General features: G+C 39.3%; 1 protein-coding gene across 1 annotated transcript in view; it reads right to left on the bottom strand.

The window, feature by feature from the left end:
• SVEP1 (sushi, von Willebrand factor type A, EGF and pentraxin domain containing 1) overlaps positions 1–26,123 on the bottom strand; it is a 159,735-nt gene that overhangs the window by 39,675 nt on the left and 93,937 nt on the right. The window contains exons 19-35 of the mRNA XM_072959895.1: positions 20,858–21,019; positions 20,363–20,454; positions 19,152–19,248; positions 17,144–17,257; positions 16,381–16,494; positions 15,235–15,436; positions 13,313–13,470; positions 11,831–12,032; positions 9,739–9,914; positions 6,530–6,654; positions 5,463–5,586; positions 4,523–4,693; positions 3,324–3,497; positions 2,775–2,894; positions 1,271–1,447; positions 962–1,046; positions 123–314 (exon numbers count right to left, since the gene is read on the bottom strand). Of these exons, the coding sequence (XP_072815996.1) occupies positions 123–314; positions 962–1,046; positions 1,271–1,447; positions 2,775–2,894; positions 3,324–3,497; positions 4,523–4,693; positions 5,463–5,586; positions 6,530–6,654; positions 9,739–9,914; positions 11,831–12,032; positions 13,313–13,470; positions 15,235–15,436; positions 16,381–16,494; positions 17,144–17,257; positions 19,152–19,248; positions 20,363–20,454; positions 20,858–21,019 (2,485 nt within the window). The remainder of the gene's footprint in view (positions 1–122; positions 315–961; positions 1,047–1,270; positions 1,448–2,774; positions 2,895–3,323; positions 3,498–4,522; positions 4,694–5,462; positions 5,587–6,529; positions 6,655–9,738; positions 9,915–11,830; positions 12,033–13,312; positions 13,471–15,234; positions 15,437–16,380; positions 16,495–17,143; positions 17,258–19,151; positions 19,249–20,362; positions 20,455–20,857; positions 21,020–26,123) is intronic.

Here is a 26,123-nt window from a genome sequence, read left to right on the forward strand (position 1 = left end):
GCTGTCTCTTACATTTAGAAACTTGTATTTCAAACCAGCCAATCATATGCAAGCACAATCTACTGCGTAAATGATGAGTAACAGGGTGCTGCTGGAAGCTTGGCTGGTGCCTAGGGCTTTACCTGTATCCACTCTCACAAGAATAGGATGCAGTAGAAAGGTAGGTAAGCCCGCTCAAAGTGTATTTGCCATTATTTATGTCTTCGGGGCGGGAACACTTGACCAGCTCACACACAGGAGGAGAGTGACTCCAGGAACCGCTGGCGAGACAAGATGACTCTTCATCGCCCTCCAGGGCATATCCTTTATTGCACCTAAAGAAGGTAAAAGAAAATGACAGAACATAATTTGTTTTATTTTTGCATAATTTTCTCTGTGCCCAAACTTCCCAAAAGATTGAGAATTTACACATGTTGCTAGAGTACTTTTTTTCCCCCTACGGAAATAATGCTCTGAAAAAAAAAATCTTTTTCCACGTTGAATAGTACACATCTTCCCCACAGGGACCCTGCTCGGTGGTCAGGAGAAGGATAGCTTGAAGGATTTGCTTGCCTCCAATTCGTGTCATGGGTTAGTAGCTGCAAACAAAATCCTTTTTTTCCCCCCCTTTTTTTTTAAAAAATGGATGTACTGGGGACTGAATCCAGAACGTCATGCATGCTAGGCACACACTCTACCACTGAGCTATGACCTTCCCCTCCCAAACAGAAAGATTCTTGGTTTGAGAGTGGTCCTTTCTAGAATAAGTCCCTAGGATGCCACGGAAAGAGGTCCTGCAAACTAACGAATATTTTTGGTTATAAAAAGCTTTGGATCCAAACCCCAACATGTGATTCAATTAATTCCATATTAATTCAGAGACATCCTCTGGGATGACTCTTTGTCTTTTCTCCCAGTGTTGGATCACTGCCCACACGCCACCCACAGCTGCTACAAGGCAGTGTTAAGCTTAGGCACTCACCTATAGATAACTTTACTGCCGTAGGTAAATGCTGATCCATCAGCGCCGCCATTTTCAGGGACAACTGGTGCACCACAAGAAACGGCTTAAAGGAGGAAAACCAAAAGGCATTGCTTTTCTTAGCGAGTGTGTGCAAAAACCTCTAAAACCCCCAAGGCAGCTCTAGGTTTTCTGTCCTGTTTAAATACAAGCCTCATGTTGGGCTTCAAATGCAAAGACTATTGATACAACATAACACTTGGCACTTCTCCACCTTGAATTTCTAGGATTGCCCAACACCATAAACACGCGGGAATTTACTAAACACACCTTCACAGTGTGGAATCTGATGACTCCATTCTCCGGACTCCAAACAGGTCACTGTGGCTACTCCCACCAGCTGGTGTCCTTCTTCACATGAGAATGTGACTTGGGCACCCACTGTATAAATCTCCCCGGAAGAGTAGCCGTTTTCTGGATTTTCTGGAGCCTTACATTTTACAGGTTCTTGAAAGAGAGAAATGGTTTTTTTTGTGGGGCAAGAGGTGACTTTCACACAGCCATGCAAAGCCTCGGAGCAAAAGAATTCCACTACAGTTAAGGTACCAGTTAAATCTTGGAAAAAAGAAAAAGCTTTTGAAGGGAAAGGCATGAAGTCCAGGGACACATTAGATAATTAGACCAGAAGATAGACTTAACTGACATTTTAAAAACAGTATTTTAAAACAGCAATGAGTAAGGAAAAATAAAATTTATCAGGCTGAAAAGGGAGCTGTTTACGGAGAAGCAGAAGTGGTGCCAGGGCAGGGCTCAGAAGGGCTTTAGCTCCTCCTCCTTCTCCCGAACTCATGCCCACTTTTTAAGAGCAACCGACTTTCTCTCAAGCTGATGTAAAGGCTGGACCAAAGCACATTTAGGGGAAGTTCCCAGCCTCCCCTTCCAAACAGCCTACAGATCCTAAGCCCCTCCTATGTGCGAATTTCAAGTCAGTCACCACTTCTAGGAAGGACAATAAGTTAAAGGGAGGTTTGGGGCTAGAGTTACACAACAGGAGGGAATAAATCCTTAAATTCTCAAAAAGGGAAAACATATTGATTTCAACTATTCTGAAGATCACTGTGGCTGTAGAAATTTTAAAAGAAGCTCTCCTAAAAAGTAAAAGCATTGTAAGACTGATTTTGAGAATTCCTCTTTAATTTCTAATTGTTTTCTAGTAGTTGCTTTGTCACAACTGATGTAGGGAAACATTGATGGGTGGAGAGATGGGCCAGGATTATCAACGGTATCACAAAAGAGAGAGATGTGGTAGGGCAAGATGTGCAATGATGGCCTGTGTGGTTGGGGCACACAGAAGATGAAGCTGTGACAAAAGCTAAGATGTGATGAGGGCGAGGCTGTGATGAGGGCGAGGCTGTGATGAAGGCGAGGATGTGATGAAGGCGAGGATGTGATGAAGGTGAGGATATGATGAAGGCGAGGATGTGATGAAGGTGAGGATGTGATAAAGCATCTTCTCTGCTCCGACTGAGGCAGTAGAGGCCACTGCTTATATTTCTAAGTCCACTCTATTCTTCTTCTGCGTAGACACACTGTCAACATTCTGGTGATAAAGCTGACTCTCAGATTTGTTTTTGAGAAATGGGGAAGTTAGGAAAAGCACAATGCCTAGTTTAAAGCGCCTTTAATTGTTGCTTCCGTATCTTTTTAAAGATGGTTTTTCTCTTCCATCTCCCCTTGAAAGTTGGAAATATTGTCTTATTTTTAAATAACATTCATTTAAAATACATACTTGAATTAAAAGATTGAAATGGACTTCCCAGTTCCACATAATTACCTGCACAGCTTTTCCCATCTCCCGTGTAGGGTGGGACACAGGAGCAGATGTAGGATCCATTTGTATTCAGGCAGGAAGCATGCTCACTGCAATCTGACCCAACCGCACACTCGTCGACATCTGAAATGGTTTACAAATAGCAAAGTCGATGGATTTTTCTTAAGTATCAGAACTTTGTTTTCACTTTTAAATCACTACATAGCACTTAATGCATTCCACTAGATGTATTTTTGTAACATTTAGATAGAATAGTCATAACCACATGGTAATAAATATATACAATAAAAGCTATCATTTCCCCAGTTTCTAGGTGGGTAAGTAGAAGAGAGGAGATGGATAAAGAGATTCTTAATACTGAGCCTGGTAAAAAAATTTCAAACATGTCTGGCACTTCTAGGGACAGCTGCTTTGTCATTACGGCTTGCCCAGAGCTTACTGGGATGAGATGAAATTAACCAAGGAATGCCACAAGAGCCTCAGGGATGTGGGATGACTGTCTCCCACAGAGTTAGAATCAACACACACAGTAATGGCCAAGATTAAGCTCACCAAGGCACGATGGCGAAATGCCATTCCAGCTCCCATTATCCGTACAAAACATCCTTGAATCACCCAACAAATAGTAGCCATTGTTGCACTGGTAGGTCACCGTGCTGCCAGCATGGAAGTCCTCGGCTGAATACAAGCCGTTCTCCAGAGAGGGTGGCACCCCGCAGCTAATGCCTAGGATGTGACCGGAAAAAAAACCACAATGACATGAAAAGCAAAATATTCAACAAACATTTTATTTATATGAACTGTGAGTTAAGCATGAACGTCTCATTGCACACCAACATCAGGCTGAGGACGCTCTAGGGGTGGTGGCAGGTCATAGCCATACCTGTGCCCAGAGCATCCTGCATACTGTCTGGCTCACGGTAGGCACACAATTCATCCACTTAAAAAATATTGCTGGAGATCCTGCTACCTGCTAGACACTGTTCTGGTGCTGAGGTTACAGTAATGAACCAAACAGACAGAATTCCTGCTTTTGGGAGCTTACTGTCTAGTTAGAATAGAGACATAAGGAACAGATAAATATATGACATACATATCTCTATATAGGAATAGATGCTAAGGAGAAATTTTCTGATGACCCTATCTATAATAGGAGTCTTGCTTCCACTCAGCCCCCTCACTTTTTACCTCCCTACTCTGTTTTATTTTTTTTTTATAGCCTTTCCTTCTGGCCCTTGCCATTCTTACTTACTACAAACAAATAATTTTATATTTACTTGTTATTTTCTGCTTCTCCTACTATAATGTAAACTCCATTAAGAAGAGAGACTTTTTCCCCAACTGCTCCATTTCCAGAGCTTAGATCCGTGTCCAGCACATACTAGGTGCTTTAAACAGTGTTGAATAAATGGATGAATGGGCGCAGCCAACTCAAGAGATGGCTTCCTGTTTTCCTACCCAGCAACGACCCATCTCCCGTTGGGCTCCAGCCCCTACACCTGCCTCTCCCGCCCATCCAGTTCCTTGGGCCACCTGGGCGCATTCACAGGTGGTGGATTCTGGGGATCCTCGCCTCCCACCTCCCTCATGGTGCCCAGAACACTTCATTCCACCAAGCAAGCATTCAGTGAATAATTGCTATATGGTCTACTATGAAGTATGTAGCTTTTATCTAGCATTCCTGAAAAGTGTTCTTAGGGTTCCAGTGTTTTTCAAGAGCTACTGAAATGCCTCCAACAAAGGCAGCTCACGTTCACAGCGAGGCAGTGGTTGTGTCCACTGTCCCTGGTTCAGGCAGTACTGCACAGGGTTCCCGACCATCTGGAAGCCTGGATCACAGAACAGACTAATTTTGGAGCCTGGCTTTAAGTCTTTCGATGCAGTTCTCAGATGAGGTACTGATCCTTCTAAAGGTGGACAATCTGAGGGCAAAGAACACAGGTTCAGAGCTTGTCAGTAACACAGCAGGAGCATCACCAGGTTAGGGGTTTCATATCCCACGTGGTACCAGCATTTGACAGCCACTCGTATCGATATTAAAACAAGACAACATGTAACCAGATGGCTGGCAGGCAAAATTTCTGGAAAACACTCTTTGAGTCAACAAATAACTTCTCTTTCAGCAGAAGTCGGCTGAATATGATTTTAAGGAAAAAATAGTATTTTAGAATTCATAAAATATTCTTTCTTATAAGTTATCAAAAAATGAATTCTAGGGCATCTTCAGAAACTTATTTAATTAAATACATTGAATTTTAGGAGGCGGTTTTGATCATTCAGAGTTTGACTATTCAGTGGGTGGATTATAAAGTCCATTTCTTTTCTCCTGGTGCTTACCTGCCCCTGCTAGGAAGTACAGAGCTGAGACAGCATTCCGTCTCAAGCAGGAGGATAAGATTTCAGTGGGCATTTACAAAATTAGCCATATCCCTTCTCTCATCCTATTATTCTAATTTTACCTGTGCCCAAGTTTCCTGCACAATTATTTTTTACCCTGTTATACAGAATATACTAGAGAATTACAAAAATAATAAATTCTTTGGAGGCAGATAGGGTGCAAATGAATCGCTAGGTAAACAACAGACTGACAGGCACACCCTATTTGACCAACAGAGAATCAAACATCTCCTGGAGCTCGAAAATCCCAGAGCAGTCAAGAGACAGCAGAGTCTAGAGAAGAAGGAAACGAACCAGAACAGAATATGCTCTTGGAATCGACCTTCACTTTCCCCACAGTTCCTGACAGGAAATCCGGCCAGGCTAGCACATTTCCTTTACTGAGTTCCTCTGGGCATGACGTAGCCAGTGATTTCACCTGTAAGTTTAAAAACCCATCGTTAGACAAATCTCACTTGTTTCAGGAAGACAGAGTTATTATGTCTTAATTTAGTCCTATTGGAAACATTCACGGATTTGGGGGGCGGGGTGGAGAGAAGCAGGCTTTTGTATATATGGTGTGATTTCAGGGGCAACAGGAAACTTCTCTCCCCCATCCCCTTCTACTCCCATCTTCCCCTTTCCCAAGTATTTCATTGTTGCTGGAAATACGGAAATTGTACGTATGGAATTTCTTGTCTAAAACTCTGCAGTTAAGGTGTTGTAGGGTTTCCAGTCTCCTGTCTCCCACCTCTAACCTAGAGCTGAGAAAATGACGTTTAGGCAAGTTCTGCCATTGTAATAACAAGCTTTCACAATGCACCAGACAACACCTCAATTGTGCATGCGGGACTTTGCTCCATCCTGCTGAAACTCCACGATGCGGTTCTATTTATCTTTGGTAGACAAGAACGCTGAAGCTCAGAGAGATGGGGTAACATGTTCAAAACCATCACAGTGAGTTTGTGGTAAAACTGAGATTTGAACCCCGGCCACTGGATTGGCTTTGAACACGAGGCCATCTGCTCCTCTCTCTGTGTGATCTTGTGCCAGCCCTAAATTCCTGCCTCCTTTAGTCAGATGGTTTGGAAGTATTTTTCTCTGGGTTTCTTTCCAGCTCCTAAATTATAAGATTTTATGAAATGATTACATCCAATACAATTGTAAAACATCACCAAGAAACTGAAAAAGAGATTCATTGAAAGTTATTGTTGGTAGTCTCTGTCTGGCTTAGTCAACAACCATGGCATCAAATGACACCGGTGGTAAAGCCTGAAAACCCAGGGGATGCAACGAGACACGGCGCCGTTAGGCTGTGCACACTTGTACTAGGTCTGTACCTTCGCACCTCATTACGGTCATGCACTGAAAATGGAACTGACCTGCTGTGGAGACAGGACATAGTCCCAGAGGTTGAGCTGGCTTATGGAGCCCACAAAAGACTCAGCTGGGTTGAATCCCTCTCCTTTTTGGTCTTGCTCTTGCCCAAGAACTAATGCACCACCACCTACAGAGAGAAGGAGAGAAAAAAAGGAGGGAAATTGGCCTGATTGCTATTTCCACAGGACTGACTTGATGAAGGCACAGCCTCTATCAACGTACCAGGGAAAATTACTGAAGAGTGAAATTATCTCCATTCACAGCGTGATTTTCCAGTAAGATGAATTCAGGATTTTATCTAGCAACTTAAAAGCAGTCTAAGAGGACTTAGAATATGACATTGGATTTCTAAATGTTTAACTATAAAACTGCATATACGCACACATATATAAGCTTATATTTTACGTCAACACGAGAGGTAAGTCCTATCTTGCCCCCTCTGTTCTAGGAAATTGCCCTCCATGACAGACGACCAGTAGCTGTTCTCCAACTTTTTCTTAAGCCTTCCTTCTCAGTCTTCAGCCTACAATGCTTAAAGTTCTATCACTAATTCCAAGGAAACTTCTACAGCTGCCAGTTTCCACCTAATTGCCAAATCCAATGGAAACTCTTCCATCTTCACCTCTGGTGAATTCTCTGCATCACCTGTTTCTATGAACCATTTCGTTCTATTAAACTGTCCTTCCTGCCACACTGGATGGTCTGTGTTGCCCCTCCAGAGCTACCCTCCACCTTTCTCCACTCTGTTTTGTGACCTCAAAGGTTGACGCCTATGGATCACCCACGCCACCTGGTTTCCTCAGCTTCTGTTTGTCTGATCAACGGAAAGACCAGCCCGAGGTAAGAAAGTGGAATGACAGAGAATGTTAATTTCCTGGATACCTTCCTCCCAGGCAACAGATGGTAAGGGCCGCTTTCCTCTCTCTAACATCATGGCTCCTGCTGGGTGATGTCTCTCCATCACTGCAGGTTTGCCTAAGTTCTGGCAACAACTGCCACTCCTTGTCACTTCATGTCCATCTCCAGTGACTCCCCCTTGTTGCTAGTCATGGGGCTGTTTTACTACCATATTTTGGTTCTCTTGACTTTGCACACAGCTCTGAAAAATAGTCTTTTCATGAACCTCTTCAGTCACCCTCCTGGTGTGTACCACCTGTTTCCTGCCAGGAGCAATACTGATTCCACTTGGTTTCCATGACAGCATCCTCTCTGGTTCTCCTTGAACCTCATTCTCAAGTCTCTTTTCTCTTCCTGCTTCTCAGATGCTCATGCGCCCAGGATTCCACCCTGGCCTCCTCCCTTCTTCCTTCAGCTAGTTTCTCTATCTCATCTCATGCCTGCCAATTGATGTCTGCAGAGCTCTCACTCATGATTTCCCAACCTGTACCTTTTTATTTATAAAAATTAATAATTAAAAATCAATACATACACATGGAAGGACATTTTTCAAATTAAGTACAAAGAAGTCTTCCTTCCCAGAAATAATCATTTAATAGCTCTGTGTTTTTCTAAGTTATATTTTTACTACTTAAAATTTTTTTTAGTGTGTGTGTACATGTCTGTGAGACAGCTTTTAAAACACACCAGATAGGATCCTACCTTATATGATGTTGGAAGCTTGCTTTTTGTTTTTTCTTAAACATGTTTTCATTTCATGAGTTTTAATAGCTTTTCTATTTTATTATGTGAATGTACCACTATCCACAATTTTATTAATTAATTAGTTAAACAACCACTTATTGGATATTGGAGTTGCTTCCAAGTTTGGTACTAAGATACCACTGAGATAAATATATTGATACACAGATATCTGTCCAGATCATTGATTATCTCTTTTAGATTGATTCCTGCTAGTGAACTGGTTGCCTGCAAAGGGCTTCTCGAAGGCTCTTGATGAAAGTTTCTAAATTGCTTCCCAGAAAGTCTGGATCAATTTTCACACCTTCCAGCACTCTATAAGAGCATCCACTGTGCCAAATCCTTGCCAGTCATATGTCATCACTAAAAAACAACTCTGTCCATTTGACAGAAAGTGGTACCACCCTATGTTTTTAGCTGCATATATTCTTGTGATTAGAATTCAAACTCAGTATGTCTAAAACCAAATATAGAATCTACACCCATCCTTGATTCCAGATTCGAGAACTATCCTTTCTCTAGAATTCCTCTCTCAGCTAACAGACTCTTCAATAAATCTGGTCACCTAAATTCACTAAGGTCTGTCAACAGGAGATCTGCACTGTTTATGGGCTGTAATTCATTCTTATCGCTGTGGTCAGACAACCATCTCCTTGGGTGGCTACTATTACAGTTTTCTTGTTTTACTTCCCTCTTCCTCTAACCTACTTTTCATTCTTCTATTAGGATTTTTTTAAACGTAGAAATGTTCTTTCCTTGACCATAAATGAAATAAATGTGCATTATAAAAATATCAGAAAAGAATAAAGAAGAAAAATAAAAGCCACCTGCAATCTCACCACCCGAGAGAACCGACAGTTAAAAACAAAAATATTCTGAATTAAACACAAAAAGAAGCCACCACCCCACCTCCTAGGATAATGCCACTTCCTGTAGAAACACTTTGAAATGTTACCTTATTTACTGCAGGGAATCTCCGACCATTCCTTCTCATACGACACATGTCACAGAAGGACCTAGACAGAGCAGGCTTACTGCCAGGTACAGGGCAGAGGACCCTGGGTCGCCTAATACTTTTTGCATGCCTTCAAACTAAACTCTCTAAATATTTATTTAAAAGTATTTTTAGAAGAGAAGTCTAAGTTCTTCAGAAAAAGGGCATAAAAGATGGATAGCTAACAGCAGTGTTTCAGCCTGGATTCTGGATCTACTTGAATACTGTGTATTCTGATCACAAAATCAAACCAAACCTAAAACAAAACAAACACCACCAACTAACAGAAATACACCAGCAGTTAATCTCCTCCTTGGAAGAGAGTTTAGTAACCACCCATTGTTAATTCAGCACGCTTCTTGGTGGTCTTAATATAGATCCCAAAGGTATTTCTTACACAGAGTCACACAGGTCACCTGAGTAATTCAGAGTCTGGATAACCAGGGGGTACTAAATGGGAGAGATAACTCTCGACCTTGGTCTGAAACCAAAGACAACAGAGCTAGCGACCTTGATGTTCATCAAAGCACCACCACCTCTAGCACTGAATGGAAATACATTCCTTTGGCTAGGACCTACCAGGGATGGCCGAACCAACAGAGAGGCCCACGCCACCGTCAGATAATTTCCCATCGATATAGACTTTCCAGGCTCCATCAGCACTTGTCCAAGTGATGGCAATGTGATGCCAACTGCCGTCATTCACGGAGGGACAGTCTGTTATTTTTTCCTTGCCATTCACATAAAGAACCCAGCTGTGGAAAGATTCCAGGGGGAAACAGTCATCAGTTGTATGTTGCAACTCCATCTGTGGGGCACGTTACAAATGTCCTTCTTTTTCTTCTTTTTCTTTTTCTGTGGGTAGAGCCCTTCGTGTAAAACCCCTCTTTTTCTCCAGTTAGTCATATTTCACAGAAGCAGATTTGATTTCCTAATTACCCCTTATTGTAACTCACTGAAAACTGGTTTGTTTCGTAAAACACTGAGAGATCAGGAAAAGTCTTAGGATGAGCTGAAGGAAGTCGGTCCAGTTTGAGACAGTTCACCGTCTATTCTGGAGAATGTGAGTCAAGAAATGGGAGGCATGAGAGTTATGCAAACGGCAGGCTGGTTTCCTTCCTCTGGAATGTATGTCCCTACGACTAGGAACAGACCTCGAGATCACACAGAAAGTCAGCCCTGTCTCTTGGTTGCCAGGCAGGCAGTCACGTGGCAGACCGAGTATGTCACTCCAAGGTAAAGAACACGGGGAACTAAACAAAGCTGACTAACCACAGGAAGGTTCCAACAACCATGCCGCTTACAGAAATGTCCAAGTTAACATGAGGTTAAAAGTGAAATATCTTCAAAAGCAAATAGAGACAAAGAAAAGATTAGGGAAAGTTGGTAAGAGTTCACTGAATAACTTCCAGCATCTTCTCAGCCACTATTTAAAGACATTCATTAAAAAACTGTTATTTTAAAAATATGAATTGTTTCCCCTCTGTGTTTACCTATTTTCCTCCCCCTATTCAAGCAGGCAACAGGTTTTCTCTCTCTCTCTCTCTCTTTTATTGAAGTATAGTTGATTTACAATGCTGTGTTATTTTCTGGTGTACAACATAGAGGCTTTCTCTTTACACACATTCCGCTGCTGGGGAGATTTCTGCAAAGTTCTCAGATTTTGTTTCTGAAAGTTCAAGTCCACTAAGAAGAATCGGGTGGAAGAGTGGAAAGATTTCCACCAGAACAGCGACACTTTCACGGACTGATGGGAGGAAAGAGCTCAGTGGCTCCCTGGGGGTTATAACCTGCTCAGTAGCAAAGGCCACGAATTTGGGCAGATCTGAGACGAGGCCAAGGCCATGCGGTGATTCACAGAATCTACCTAGACTCAAGGGGTGAACTCTCAGCCTTGCCAGGGATCCCACACGTGGCTAAGAGCTGTGGTTCTGAAGGGACTGCCGAGGCTGAGGCAGTGGACAGCTCAGTGACAAGCAGTGTGGACAGATGACCAAAGATGGAGGTGCTGCCCAAGACAGTGGCTCTTGAAACAAAGAGTTAAACTGTGGGTTTTAGATGGTCTGGGAGAATCTAAGAAAAGCAGTCAGTGCAAAAGAAATCAGAGGAACAATTGAGGTTGACCCTCCTGACAGCCCAGAGGGATGGGGCCCTGCATTTGGAATTAATGGATCCAAAAAGACATAAAAAAATGCCTGCACACCTGTAGGCTGATTCATAGTCAATCCAAGTGTCTCCCAGGGGTCTATAATGTCACTGAAATCCCTTGACCCTTGGCCACTCTGCTATGTAAATAAAGGGGCATCAGTCTGAAGAGCCAGAGTTTGAGACTTAGCTCTGCCACTCCTCGGGTGTGAGATGTGGGGCAAAGCATTTAGTTTCTCTGAAATTTGACTTTACCATCTGTAAAAGGGGCATGAGTTCCTCCAGTCACTGTGAAGCTCAAACGAAGAAATACACATGAAAATACTTAGCACGTAGCAAAACACAATATGTGTATGAGGTATTATCACTAAAACTTTGCCTTCTTATAAGACTTGCCCAGATGCTCTACTTGATTATTTCACTGGGCTGTCCTGCTGGAACACCCGCCCCCCACCCCCCACCCATGTCAGTTCTAACCTGGTGCCAGGCTGAGTCCCAGCCTGGCCTTGCTGACGCCTCTGCTTACCCATTATAATCGGTTAGAAGGAAGGTATTGTCGCTGCCATTCTCAAGTGCATAGGAGATGGGTGTCCCATAGTTGGTGGCATCAGAGGATTTCATCCAGAACGTGCAGGTTACGGCGTGGAGAGAAGGGAGCACGCCGTCCAGCAGGACGTACCCGTAGATGCCAGAAACTTCAAAATCCAGGTTAAAACCCGCAGACTGTTCTGCAACAAACAAGAAAAGTGTGCAGGCTGTGGCACTTGGGAGGCATTTTTCAAGGGTCTAAAGTAAGCGGCACTGTCCTCAAAGCAGCTCATTTCAGCAAGTGTGATGATCTGAGAAGCAGTTTCAAACTTAAATACATACCATTCACAAAACATGTAGATCATTCTCTTTTGTATTTTGTATACTTATTGTATTTTTATTTTTATTGAGGCATAGTTGATTAATAATATTATGTAAGTTTGAGGGGCACAACATAGTGATTCACCATTTTTAAACGTTATACTCCATTTATAGTTATTATAAAATATTGGCTCTCTTCCCTGTGCTGTACAATACATACTTATAGTCTATTTTATTTAAAAATATGGATAATTAATTACTTAATTAACAGAGGTACTGGGGATTAGACCCAGGACCTCATGCGTGCTAAGCATGCACTATACACACCCCCCTCCCCAGTTTATTTATTTTATACATAATCATTTGCACATCTTCATTGCCTAGGCCCATACTGCCCCTCCCTCCTTCCCTTTCCCCACTGGTAACCACTAGTTTGTTCTCTATAGCTGTGTGTCTGTTTCTTTTCTTAAATTCTTTAAAATAAAATAACCATCAGTGAGTATCTAAGGTAGGGAAGACCCTCAGCAGTGAAAGGAAGTGGAGGAACAGGGAAACAGTGGGAAGAAGAGGTGGGACTGGGAGCCGTTAAAGATGAGAGACACTCAGCACGTGTGTGTGCTTGTGGGAACGGCTCAGTAGAGTGGAGTAACTCACTTGCAGGCAAAGGAGTGGCAACTGTGGGGCCACACTCCCTCCCTGCTCAGGGCTCTGGCTCCTCCCTGTTTCATGAGCAGTTCAGCTCTGCCCCAATCCTGCATGTCCTACTCAACAGAACAATAGTCCTGCAGCTGCAAGACTCCAGTGCTCTGAGAAAGCGGTTTAGCATTGATCCTCACACATCTATGGGCTCTGGTCTTCTAAATCAAGCGCCTTATCAAAGTGTGCTTTCTAAACATGCCGAGCATGTAGAGCATGAAGAATTTTGCTAAATTCGATTTTCTCCATTTCCCCCTTACATCTCTAGGTTTTAACTTCCTCATCTGTGCATTTGGAGAGAACACAAGCCAGTTTATTGGATGGCTGTGAAGACTGAGTAAGTACAAAATGCTTAGCATAGTTTTTGGTATAAAGGCGGTGCTTAGTGCAGTTAAAATTTGACATTGTTCCTATATCACTATTGTTAGTGTGTCATTATTAGTAACTTTGAGTTCATATATACCTGTTTCACACCTGCTGCCTGAAAATCCTGGCTGACATTTACAACTGTATGCGTTTAATTCATCCACACAAGTGGCCTGATTTCTACAGGGGTTAGACTGACATTCGTTGATGTTCAGTTCACAATGTTGCCCTGTGAAGCCCAGGGCACAGTGGCACCTAAAAGAAAGCAAAATGTTGTAACAATTAGAACAGCTGCAGAAAGGCATTAGAAGAAGTCCCGCATTAACGACAACATTGTCTCAAAAGACTGAAAACTTGAAATGCTAATGTGATCTCTCTTATGTGCATGTGTACTGGAGGGACTCCAAATCTCTCTTTAGAATTTATTTCTTTAAAACAAAACATATGAATCAAATATGGCAAAAGGCTAAGGTTTGATAAATACCATGATGACTGCATGACTTTTATTATCCTTTGAAATTTTCTATATGTCTGAAATATTTTTTAATTAAAAAGGACTTAACAAATGTAATTAATATTGTTACTAGCATGTTTATATGGGGACCTCTTTGATATTGGCCTAATGGTGATAATATGAATAAATGGTGTTTGGAAGTTTAAAAGAAAATCTCAGTTGGAACTGGGGGAATCTTCACGGAGTTCTCTGTGTTTGATGGTAAATCTATTTTGGCTAGAATTTCACTCATCTTTATCTGTCCCTGTTTGATATCATGACAGCCGTTCATAGACAAGATTCACTTTGGTGACAACTAACATTCCTTTTGAACTAGCAGAGTTTACCATCACCTTTCCTCTAGTCAGGATTTAGACAAATTTGGTATTCATCAATTGTTTTGTACCCTCGGGAGAGTTTGGAATTCTTGCTGTTCATTTGGAAATTTCTCATTGCCCGTGATTAGGTGCTATATGCCAGAAGACATAAAATGCCTGCGAAAAAAATGATGCTACACTGATAAGAATTCATTTCCATATTGAGACTAAATAAGTCTCATTGGTGGAACTGGCTTCCTATTTCTTCCAGACAGTGCCTGGCTCTTTGTTGGGGGATGGTTTGTTTTTTTAAAAAAAAACATAAGTTTGTTGTTTTTTTATTGAAGTGTAATTGATTTACAATGTTAGTTTCAGGTATATAGCAAAGTGATTCAGTTACATATTATAAATATATATTTTTTCTGTTTTTAATTTTTGAAAACTTACAGAGCTGGTGGCATACTGAGGACAATATAGTTTCCTAAGATTTTTGCAAGCAACACTAGTCTATCTTTTGTACTGCAGAAGCCACAGACCCTGCAAGGGGAAGGGGGTGAAATGGGCAAACTTGATAGCACTAAAAAAGAATGTTGGTTTTCACACCATATGCTACTGGTACCCTAAGAGCTGCTTCAGGAAGACAAAATCTTTCTCCCCACAAATGCACTATGTTCAACCACAAAGGCTTAGCTTTTGTTATTTTATTTGTTTACACTCAGATTTCTTTTGAAACAAGGGTTACTAAACTAAAAAAAAAGTTTAAAAATCATGGTCACAGAATGTAGAATGGGGCTGTGACAGTATGATCGCAGAATTCCTTACCATTTTAGCTAGTGGGAAAACTCCAGCTAAAATGTAAAACATTTAAAAATGAGTTTTGTATAATGCTTCTGTATTTACTTCTGTGTAACTGTTTCCTTTCATCTTTTATGACTTTCCATGTACAAAACAGTGGTTCCCAAATCTGGCTGTGCATCAGAATCACTGGAGAACTTAAAACACAGAGGCGGCCTGTTTTAAAATTACAGACCCTACTCCAATACTTAGGGAATTGGAACCTCAGACGGTGGGCAGGATCTACCGTGCCCTATCCTTGGTCTAGAATTTGGGAATGGCTGACTTGACAAAGCAATACTCTGTTAAGACGGAAGAATGACTGAACAGGAAAGAAAATAAAAACAGTGAAAAGAGTCAGATTTGGTTTTTTACCGGAAGCTGTTGGCGCCGTCTTTACAGGTAGCTCCATTTTTGCACGGTTGGCTGAGACATTCATCCAAGTTTATTTCACACCGGGTGCCCAAAAATCCAGGTGGGCATTTGCACAGGAATGCCCCAAGCTGATCTTCACAAACTGCATTATTTAAGCATGGGCTAGACTGGCATTCATTGACTTCTGTTTCACAGTGCAGACCTGGGAAAACGAATCACAGTGTTGACCCTTTGGAGGATGCTGCTTCTAAAGCATCCGAATGGAGGTTGCAGAGCCGCTGGCCTCCTGAGCTGCTTTGGGATCCATTCTTTAACAATCTCTGGCTTTTGTGTATCATTCTAGGACTGCGTTTTTGATAGTCCACTCTTTTTATCTTACCTGTTTCTGAAACTAACATGAGTAATGAACATCTAATTGAGATAATGTTAAAAAATAAAACTAGCAATTTAGTTCAAAATGTTCCTGTTTCTTTGACCTTGCCTCTTTCCTTCACTGATCATTTTCTTTGTTGGATTTCTTCTTTATAAGTATAAATATATGTATGTATGTATGTATGTATTTACAGCCAGGTACAATGTGTCAATTTCTGGTATACAGCATAATGTCCCAGTCATGCATATACATACATATATCCATTTTCATATTCTTTTTCATTAAAGGTTATTACAAGATACTGAATATAGTTCTATGTGCTATACAGAAGAAATTTGTTTATCTGTTTTTATAGTATGCTATGGGCTGTGGCTGGGAAGTATTTTTAACCATATTATTTAGCATCCATTTGCAATATGATTTTGTACAGTTTATCTCCAGTTCCTTCTTGAATGTTTGTTTTAACATATAAACTCTTGTCATCTCTCTCTCTCGATACACACACACCCACACACGTTCACAAAAACATAGTATTTGTTTACTGAACTGTTTGAGAGTCAATTACAGACCTGATGTCCTCTTACCCCCAAATACTTCAACATGAATTTCGTCAAAACTGAGGACTTTCTCTTATGAAATCACAGCACAGTTATAAAATCATGAAATTAACATTAACATATATAATGTTACATACATACAAAGTTAGTAAATGTAATACTTTGTGGTGCTTTACAGGACGCTAAAACAATGTCGGAAGGATGGAGACATCTTACCCATGTATCCTTTCACACAGATGCAGCGATAACCAGCCACGCCGTCAACACAAGTTCCTTTATTTAAACAAGGACTGGAGCTACATTCATTTATATTTTCTTCACATAGTTGACCTGCAAAGAATCATAGAATATTTGAGCTGGTGAAAATCTGAAAGTAATTTAAGACTAATCGTTTTCAAGCAAGTTCTTCAGGTGTAAGTGCAGGACAGCTGGAAATCATGGCTAACATGCTTGTGAAAAATTTTAATCTCTGCCTAATTCAATTATTTACTGAATAATACTCCATTACCCATGATACATATATATGCTATCTATCTATCTATCTATCTATCTATCTATCTATCTATCTATCTCACACTTTCTTTATCCATTCATCCCTTGATATACACTTAGGTTGTTTCCATATCTTGGCTATTGAATATTGAATAACTGCATGCAATGAACACAGAAGTGATGCAAATGCCGATAAGCTCTTTGAGACAGTGGTTTCACTTCCTTTGGATGGATACCTAGAAGAGAAATTGCTGGATCATATGGTAGTTTTATTTTTAATTTTTTTGAGGAACTCCATGTTGTTTTCCATGGTGGCTATACCAGTTTACCCACCAACAGTGCAGAGGGCCCCATTTTCTCCCTGTCCCCACTAGCACTGTTATCTCTTATCTTCTGATTATAACCATTCTAATAGGTGTGAGGTGACATCTCATTATTATAATGATTCCAAGGTTTCTCTTGTAAAGATGAGAAACGCTCCCCTTACCTGTGTAACCAGGCGGGCATTCGCAAACGAATTCCCCAGCTCGGTCTTTACAAACTCCATTGTTGTGGCATGGCAGTGAGTTGCACTCATCAATGTCTATTTCACATTTTAAGCCTAAAATGCAAACCGAACCAAGAAGGACAACCAAAGAAAGGATCAACAGAAACAGAACCACGATCATGTAAAGGTAATCATCCAATAATCTGAATTTATAGGGCGTAGTGGTGGTGAAGGACAGGGCAATATATGTGACGAGCTATCATCTAGTTAAGTACTTAACGAAGATATTACTTCTTCTTACATAGATTTAAGATATCCTTATGAGGATACATAAAAGACAGCAAAAGATTCCAAGTTAGAAGTAGAGGAGAAAGAGGGACATCTAGAAGCATAAAATAGGTCCAGGAATTAGCTTCATTCCAAAGTGAAAAATACAAACTCCTATATACTTGCTACCAAGGCCACCTGGCTGAGAAGCGGGGTGGTGCTCAATCCTGCCAGATCTCGGCTCATATGCCAGGGGTCCTACAGCGGGGTGCATCTTCCCGCAGGGTGCACAATGCGATCTATGAGCTAGTTCTGCTGAAACCCATGTTCTCCTACACCAGGAGTCTCAAAGTGTGGTCCCTGGACCAAGAGCATCAGTAATCCCCTGGGAATGTGACAGACATGCAAATTCTTAGAGCTTCCCTCAACCTACTAAATCAGAAATTCTGGGGTTGGGGTCCAGCAATCTGTGTTTTAAGTCCTCCAGATGATTCCGACCTACATGAAAACTAGAGAACCGCTGTCCTGTATTATGCCCTTTCCTCAACCATCATTTATAAAATTCTAGGACAAGATCAGTATTTCTTATGGAGTGTTGGGACAAAATTTTTTTAAGCATTATAACTGCATTTTTTATTGAAATATAGTTGACCTACAATGTTTCAGGTATACAGCAAATTGATTCAGTTACATACATATATTCTTTTTCAGATCCTTTTCTATTATAGGTTATTATAAGACATTGAATACATTTCTCTGTGCTATACAGTAGGTCCTTGTTGTTTATCTCTTTTATATATAGTAGTCTGTATCTGTTAATCCCCAAATTCTAATTTATCCCCCCTCCCCTCTGGTAACTGTAAGTTTGTTTTCTACATCTGTGAGTCTATTTCTGTTTGGGACAAAAATGTTTCTAAAATTGAAACACACACACATACACATGCACACACACAAGCCAAAATAAGTGAAAAAATAATTTTCTGTGCTTTGTTTTCCAACTTTTCTGTTTTGCTTATTTTGTAGTGAATTATTTTATTTAAATACCACTCTTCTCATTTAAAACACTTCATGCTGGTAACAAAAAACTCAAAAAATGTAAAAACTTCATTTCTAGAATAAAACAAGAGATTATTTTAAATAAATTGCAATTTTAAACTATAGCTCATTTTTTCCTCAGAAATTGTATTTCTGGACTGAATTGGAATGTGAATCAAACTGCAAGAAAACATAATTCTTACCTAATTCCTACATAATCAAGTTCAAAGCCATATTGTTTTTCTAAGTGCAACTTTCAGAAAGAAATAAAGCAACAAACCATGGCTATTTACAAGAACTTCCATTTGTGTGAAGCAAATGGGAGAAAGTGGAGTTTGTTTAAAAATGTTTCTGCTGGACAATCTGTTCTATGTTGAGTGTCATGCATTTAATTTGTGTTAGAATGAAACCTTGGACATGGCCTCTGGAGTTGTATTCCAATTTAAATTGTGAATTATGATGTGACTCTTTCATAAAGAAGATGATTCTTTATTCTTCCTCCAACATGTGCAAAGAAAAAACTGGCTTACATAAGATATGAATAATTTTTCCACTTATTGGTCTATCTTGTTCAAGCAAATTTCTGTGCATTGATACAGCCTAATGTATCTTACATCGTTTATTTTGAATGTTTCAAAGTTTGATAATGCAAGTCACAATGATACTATATGCTAAATACATTCCAATTTGCACTCCCCTGTGTTACCTGTATATCCAGGTGGACAGAGACAAACATAACCACGCCCAAGTTGTTGGCAGGTTCCAACCCTGTGGCAGGGGTTTAAGAAACACTCATGGAAAACCTACCAGTGGCAGAAAAGAAATTCATCAGAGACAAAACACTATTCATTTCAAAGCAATTCTGAGTAGGGCTTTAGAAGGTTTGTAACATTAGGAAGCTGGTTCCTGTTTCCATGTGAGTCCAGCAGGACTGTTGCTTATATAATGTTGGTACCATAAATGGGCACAAAAGCTACATGTTATACTTGAGTGAAGGTCTGATAAACCCAAGCAGTGTCCCTAAATGCTGGCTGCATGTTAGCCTCCATTTGAGGCATTTAAAAGTGTATGCTAAGGACAGACTCCAACCCAGATCAGTGAAATCGTGAAACTCTGAATGTGGGATGCATGCATCATTATTTTAAAACGTTGGCCAGTGGATTCAAATATGTCTCCAGGGTCGATAGTCATAGCTCAAGAGGTTCTTACAAATTTCTGTGTCCATTAGGCTCAGTTTCAAATATGACTTACAAAGCCCTTACAAGTGAGTATGTTTGGATGTGAAGATGTGGGAAGCTAAAATAAGAAATATAACTTCATTATCCTTCTTAAAAATATTTAAAGCCAAAGAATTTGTCATGACATTGGGCAAGGTACATTTAGAGTAATGGATGAATCACCCCAAAAACTAGGCTCATCTTGTTTCTAAAAAAAAAAAAGGAAAACAATTTAGTTATGTTTATGAGTTATGTTTCTTAATTTTTAAAAAAAACCCAATACTTACTCCAATGAATGATTTTTTTTTCTTGCTTGCAAAAAGATTTAAATAACTTTCATGAAAGTTGAGTAACTCCCTGCCTTTGGCTAATCCAAATGCCCTTACTGAAATGATGAATTATGCTCATGGTAAGTGTTAATGTTTAGTGAATCAAAAGACTCCCCATATCTACGATCCTCTATGCCAGACATTGCGGGGAGAAGTTCCCATTTCTGGTACCCAGAACTCCTAATGCTGCATTTTTTGAAAGTACATATTACAAGTCATAAGCAAATGTAATTATTCATTGATAATTTTCATGAGTCTTGATTACTTGGAATTTCAGCCCAGGTAGTTCTCCTCTGTATGACACATATCATGACAAATGGTTTTCCAAGCACTCCCTTAGAGAAAATTCTATAAACATAAAATGAACTTGCCTGACTGCTGACTTCATACTTCTTCTTGATATGCCCAGGAGAAGCAGGGTGCACAATACTTTCCTCTGCTGCTGAGAAAGTTGAACTAAAACCTAATGAAGTTAATGGGAAAACATCTGAAAAACATAGCTGTGTATAGTAGATACTGCCAATAAGTAGACTCTATTTAAATAAACACCATGGCCGAGATTCTGATTCTCAGAGCGTGTAAAGCTACAGACATTTTATTTTAGTAATATAAAAAGGAGAGCGTGGAGATGGATGGGATATGTCATTAAATTCTAGACTCATAGAAATTTGGAAGTTATCAAGGTCAACATTCCCAAACTAAGAATCTCGGAGTCACTGTCATCAGAAAGACCTCAAAAGGACAATTTAACACGTCCAGACATCCAAATGCACTGGAAATAGTCATATTCAGAATTGAAGCTACCAAGGAGACAGACAAGAGTCTCCAACACAGGATTACATGATTAATGAAGTATATCATCTTACTGGAACAATCTGTGATGGATCTGGCACCAGTGATGGTTGTGGTTCCATAGAAAGGACAAGATAAGCAGAAGGACTTCCCTGGATCGGGTTGGTAGTAGTCTTGAGGACATGGATAACAGGGCATTAACCCAGAACGAGAGAATTCTCCTACTGGACAAGGCACTGCAAAAGTAAGAACAAATCATTTGTGCATATGAAGCAATAGACCCCCACACTGAAAAGAAGAGCATTAACCTTTGGTTGTAAGAAAGCTACTGAATTGCTAATATTTTCTCTTGCATGTCTTTTCTCCAGACCCTTTTATCACCTAGATAAACATTTTCTCCCCTTCCTATCATTCACAACACACCTTAACTCAATGAAAATTAGAATTGGCCACATAATATTGTATTTTGGTTTTTCCATTTAACATTATACCACAAGCATTTCCTAAATCATCCCCCAAATCATTAAATATGGTGTTTAATAAATGAAAAATATTACATCTCACTGACAGATCATAATTGATCTCACACTTCCTCTACTATGAACATTTAGGTTGTTTCTTCTTGTTTGCTATTAGAAATAATGCTGACATGAGATTTTCTACATAAATTTTTTATATAGTTCTGATTATTTCCTTAGGATAACAGTTGAATTTGAGTAGGTGAGTAGTTAGGTCTAAAGTCGTGAAAATTTAAAGCCATAAATATAATGCCCAAATCATTAAAAAAATGTAATTCCAATTCATATCCCACCAGCAGTGTACGAAATTGCCCTTCTCAATGCACACCCATCAACATGGATGATTATTTAAATTTTTTTCTATTTGAAGGTAAAAGTGGAATCATGCTATTATTTTAACTTGCATTTTGATGATAAATGCAATTACATTTTTTATGTTTATCCGAAATGTTTATTTCACCTGTATAGTTGTTTATTACTTACTGAGGGTCTTTTATTTTTAAATCTTTTAAAGTCATCTTGTGTCAGACATGCTTTTTGTAAACAACACGTAGCTGAATATTGTTGTTTAACCAAATTTGAAATTCTCTTGCCAATATTTGGTGGAATATGAGAAAACAGACCCAAACATAATATGAGCTTGGATTTTCTTCAGTAGATTTTGGTTACATTTGGCAGACGGATATTGGGGTGGACTATGCATGACTAAATCCTTGGCGGGAGGTTTTGCACTGTGATCCAAAGGCAAATTCAGGTGGAGTGTGTGAACTGGAATCGTCTGGGTGAGCCCTAAAACCACTTTAAACTGAGCAAACTACTAGAACTGTTAAGACTTGTCTGCATAGATATAAGGGTAGAAGACAGAACACAAGGAAACAGCTACTCAGGCTATCAATATACTTATCATTAAAGTTTTTGATTCTTGATAATAAAAATTAGTACAGCAGAAATAATTACCAATATGGTTGAAAAATTTACAGATGCACTTGAAGCTTAAGGGAGCAGGATTCTCCAAGTGATGGCATCTCTTTTTATTGGTACGACAATAAACATTAAATAAATGGTAACACATGTGTGGTCATCTCAAGACGTTTAGATCAAATTCCTTAAGCACAAACAGCCATCCAAATCTTTTGCAAAAGTGCTGTTTTGTATACCCAACTGACGAAGAGTTAGGAGTTAAATCAAGAGATGGGAGAAGATACCACAAATATTAACACATATTTAGAAAAAAATTATTTCTAGTGGCTACATTTGTTATATTCAAGAAAAGGTTTAAACTATAAGTATCTTTCTTTCACCAAGAATGAATTAATCTACTGTTACTAGAGGCAGACAGGGCTTTGCATCAACCTACTATAAACCTGCTGAGTTTAAAACGGGTTTTCTGAGTTTCAGGTTCCAAAAATAATTGCCTATTTGGAAAAGGAAACTTCCAAACAGCTCATTAGTTCACTGAAAGCACGAATCTTCCACTAATAAAAGTATAAAGTTTCTGTTTGGGAGGCTACCTATGAGTGTGTATGGTTAGCTAGAAGTAACAATTCTGCCAGGAAAATCAAAGATGCTATAATGAATTAAACTGCTTTTCCCATGTAATTTTTCTCAGAACAACCTTACCCTTAAAAAGAAAAGAAAAAGCTATACCCCTAAAAACTGACAGGATTATATTCTCAATTGTAGTATGTAATTACTTTATATGCTATAAGTCAAAAATTATACTAAGATATAATAATAATAAAATCTTAAGATTAAAAATCAATAAGCCAGTTGGCATCTCACAATAGCAAACATGTTATTATGATGTCTAAACTTTGCTTTTCGACCTAGAAAGTATAAAATAAATTTTCATGCGGAAATTAGTTTAAATTTACATACCAAGGGCAGACATTCTGAAGATACTTTCCAGGAGTGGATAATCAGTATTTAATATATAATTTATATATATTATGAATATATAAATGTACACATATACATAATAACACCATCCAGCACATAATATGGTATTAAATACACACACGCACACACACACGCACACGCACATACATAACACAGTTCCTAATGGACTAACATCATAAGGAAAGAGGAGGGGAGGTTTCATTTTGAATCTTGGCCAAAGAAACTGTGGTTTCTAAGTCAAGAATAATGGAATGAAATCCTTCTCACCTCTTCTATTGTAGAGAAAGAGGAAATAAAAAATCAAAATATGCAAAAAGTGGTATCAAAATAGAATTGAAAATAGAGCATTGAAATGAGCAGGGAAAATGTGACTCCACATGTGTGTCCCCTGATAATGTCAATGTTCAAGCACAGCCTTGGAGCCCAGTGGATTTTGCCTTTTAAATGGTTTCCTATGACAAAGCCAGAAGTCAAACCCCTCATTCTGAGCCTCCTTTTAACTTCATCCTAGAGTGCTGGAATCAGAAGTGTCGTTCTATAAATAATCTTTCCTTCTATTGGGACCATCTGTAAACAACACCGTAGTCATAATAAAATCATTTGAGGGACTTATTACTTTGATAAAAATAATTTTTTACAAATAAAAAATTCAGTTTGTAACCACAGACTTAAGAATATATAATACCCTAATAAGTGATAAAAGGTGAAATGTATTAAGAATATCACGTTGTGTTAACACAGTAATATACTGAAATATAACTGCCATATTCATTAATGATATTTCAAGTTCAACAGGATAAAGAATGCAAAAAGTGGTATCTTAGCAAAAAATAAAATAAACTGTATAACATGCCCATAAAAATAAATCATCCAGAAAGGAAGAAAAAAGAGGAAAAGGAATGAAAAAAAGAAAGACGGGGAGGGAGAAAGGAAGGGAGGAAGGGAAAGGGGGTTGAAAACTAAGGAAAATATACAAGGGACCATTTTAGAACTCACACACATTTAAATTTAAAGTAAAATGGTATTTATCCAGTACCACAGGGGAGAGCATTGCTTTGTTATTACCAATTCCCACTCAGGACAAGTAGAATGTGGTTAAACATATGTTAGGAATATTAGGAGAAATGGAGCAGTTACCAGAAGTTTAGAGATTTTCTGGGAATCATAATTACTTAATTGCAATGATTTGGTATTAGAAAACCTCAAGGCTTATTTGGAAAATTAAAGGGAAAAACTGTCAAATATGAACTTCTTTCACTGTAAAAATTCTGGTTGCTTTTGTGGTTGGAGGGACGAAGGGAGAGAGAGAGAGAAAGAGAAAGAGAAAACGAGAATTTTTTCCTGCAGACTTTCTTCCAAAATTAGCTTGTATACTGACAAAATAAAAGAGTCTCTGGTAGACTTCTTCCAACCATAATGTGAGGCTTTGACTTTTAATTGAAAATAAAAAAAAAATCCACAGCTGGTATTACACAACATACATGACTTACAAGTTTCAAGTAGGTCCTAGTTAAATTCTTTTCTCAACTCTGCAGTGAAACAGGTTGATGAACACTACTCACCCAATACCTCAGGTCTAAGAGGCTTTCATCTACTATAATCCTGGCACTGAGATAATTCAAACAGAAGTCGTATATAAAAACCTAAAATTCATAGCCTGTATTCCCTGTAGCATGTTAACTTATGAGGACTACAACTCCCAGGATGCAATGCTGGACACTCCACGCTCCCTCCCCACCACTATACTCAAACATCCAAAGCATTTGTTTTCTAGGAATCTGTCTCTAACTAGATGCAGATGTACATATGGCTGGTGTGCAATGAGGGTGGGAGGTGTGGGAGGTGTGTGTGCGTGTGTGTGTGTGTATGTAGATTAAGAGAATGGGGAACTAGCAGACTAGCTTCTTAAAAATGTCATTCATTCAATAAGGGAAGTTTTTAAACTTTCAGATTGCCATAGACCTCTGGTTTTTAAATAAGGGTGTAAAGAATGGGGAAGATATACAATTTTTTAAAAAGTCATCTTTCATCCAAGCATGCTTGTTCTGTTCCCAGGGATGTAGCAGAGGGAGGCCAATAATTTTTTATTTTTTGCCAAATTCCAGCGACTATGCAAAGTCATTGCAGTTTTTTGGAGTTTTTGGCAATAGGCTGACCTTGACGGTCAGACCTAGTTTCATTGTTATTCTAAGTTTTCATCTTTTATTTCTGTCTGTGTCTTTCGGTTTCTGCACTGCAGGAAAACTGTACTTGGTAGGAATGTTAGAACCATTTGAAAAATGGTCTGTTTAAACCAGTGGTTCTCAATGCATGGTCCATGGACCAAGCTGAGTCAGCATCACTTGAGAGCTAGTTAGAAATGCAAATTCTCTGGCCGCACGCCAGACCTACTGAATTAAAAACTCTCGGGGTGGGGCCCAGCAATCTTTGTTTTTAACAAGTCTTCCATGGTGATGTTTGAGAACCCAGATTAGAGTCAACTTTTCCCTGTTACTTTAGAACATATGGGGGAACTTCAGAAGAAAACCAGAAAGTGAAATCAGAATATCCTGGGGTGGAGATTGGGTTTCAGTATTTTTAAAAGACTGATGTAAACGTGCTGCGATTCTAGCATGCAGTCAGAGGGGATAACCACTCATGAACATGGTCAAACCGCAGGGAATGAAATGTCAAAATCCAGAGAATGGGGGGAGGGTATAGCTCAACTGGGAGAGCATGTGCTTAACATGCATGAGGTTCTGGATTCAATCCCCAGTACCTCCTCTAAAAATAAATAAAATAAACCTAATAACCAACTCCCTCCAAAAAAAAAAAAAAGAAAGAAAGAAAGAAAGAAAGAAAGAAAGAAAGAAAGAAAGAAAGAAAGAAAGAAAGAAAATACATGTATGAGTTTAAAAAAAAGAAAAAAAATTTTTTTAAATTC

The sequence above is a fragment of the Vicugna pacos genome, chromosome 4 (assembly GCF_048564905.1).
Source record: "Vicugna pacos chromosome 4, VicPac4, whole genome shotgun sequence".
Taxonomy (NCBI): Eukaryota; Metazoa; Chordata; class Mammalia; order Artiodactyla; family Camelidae; genus Vicugna; species Vicugna pacos.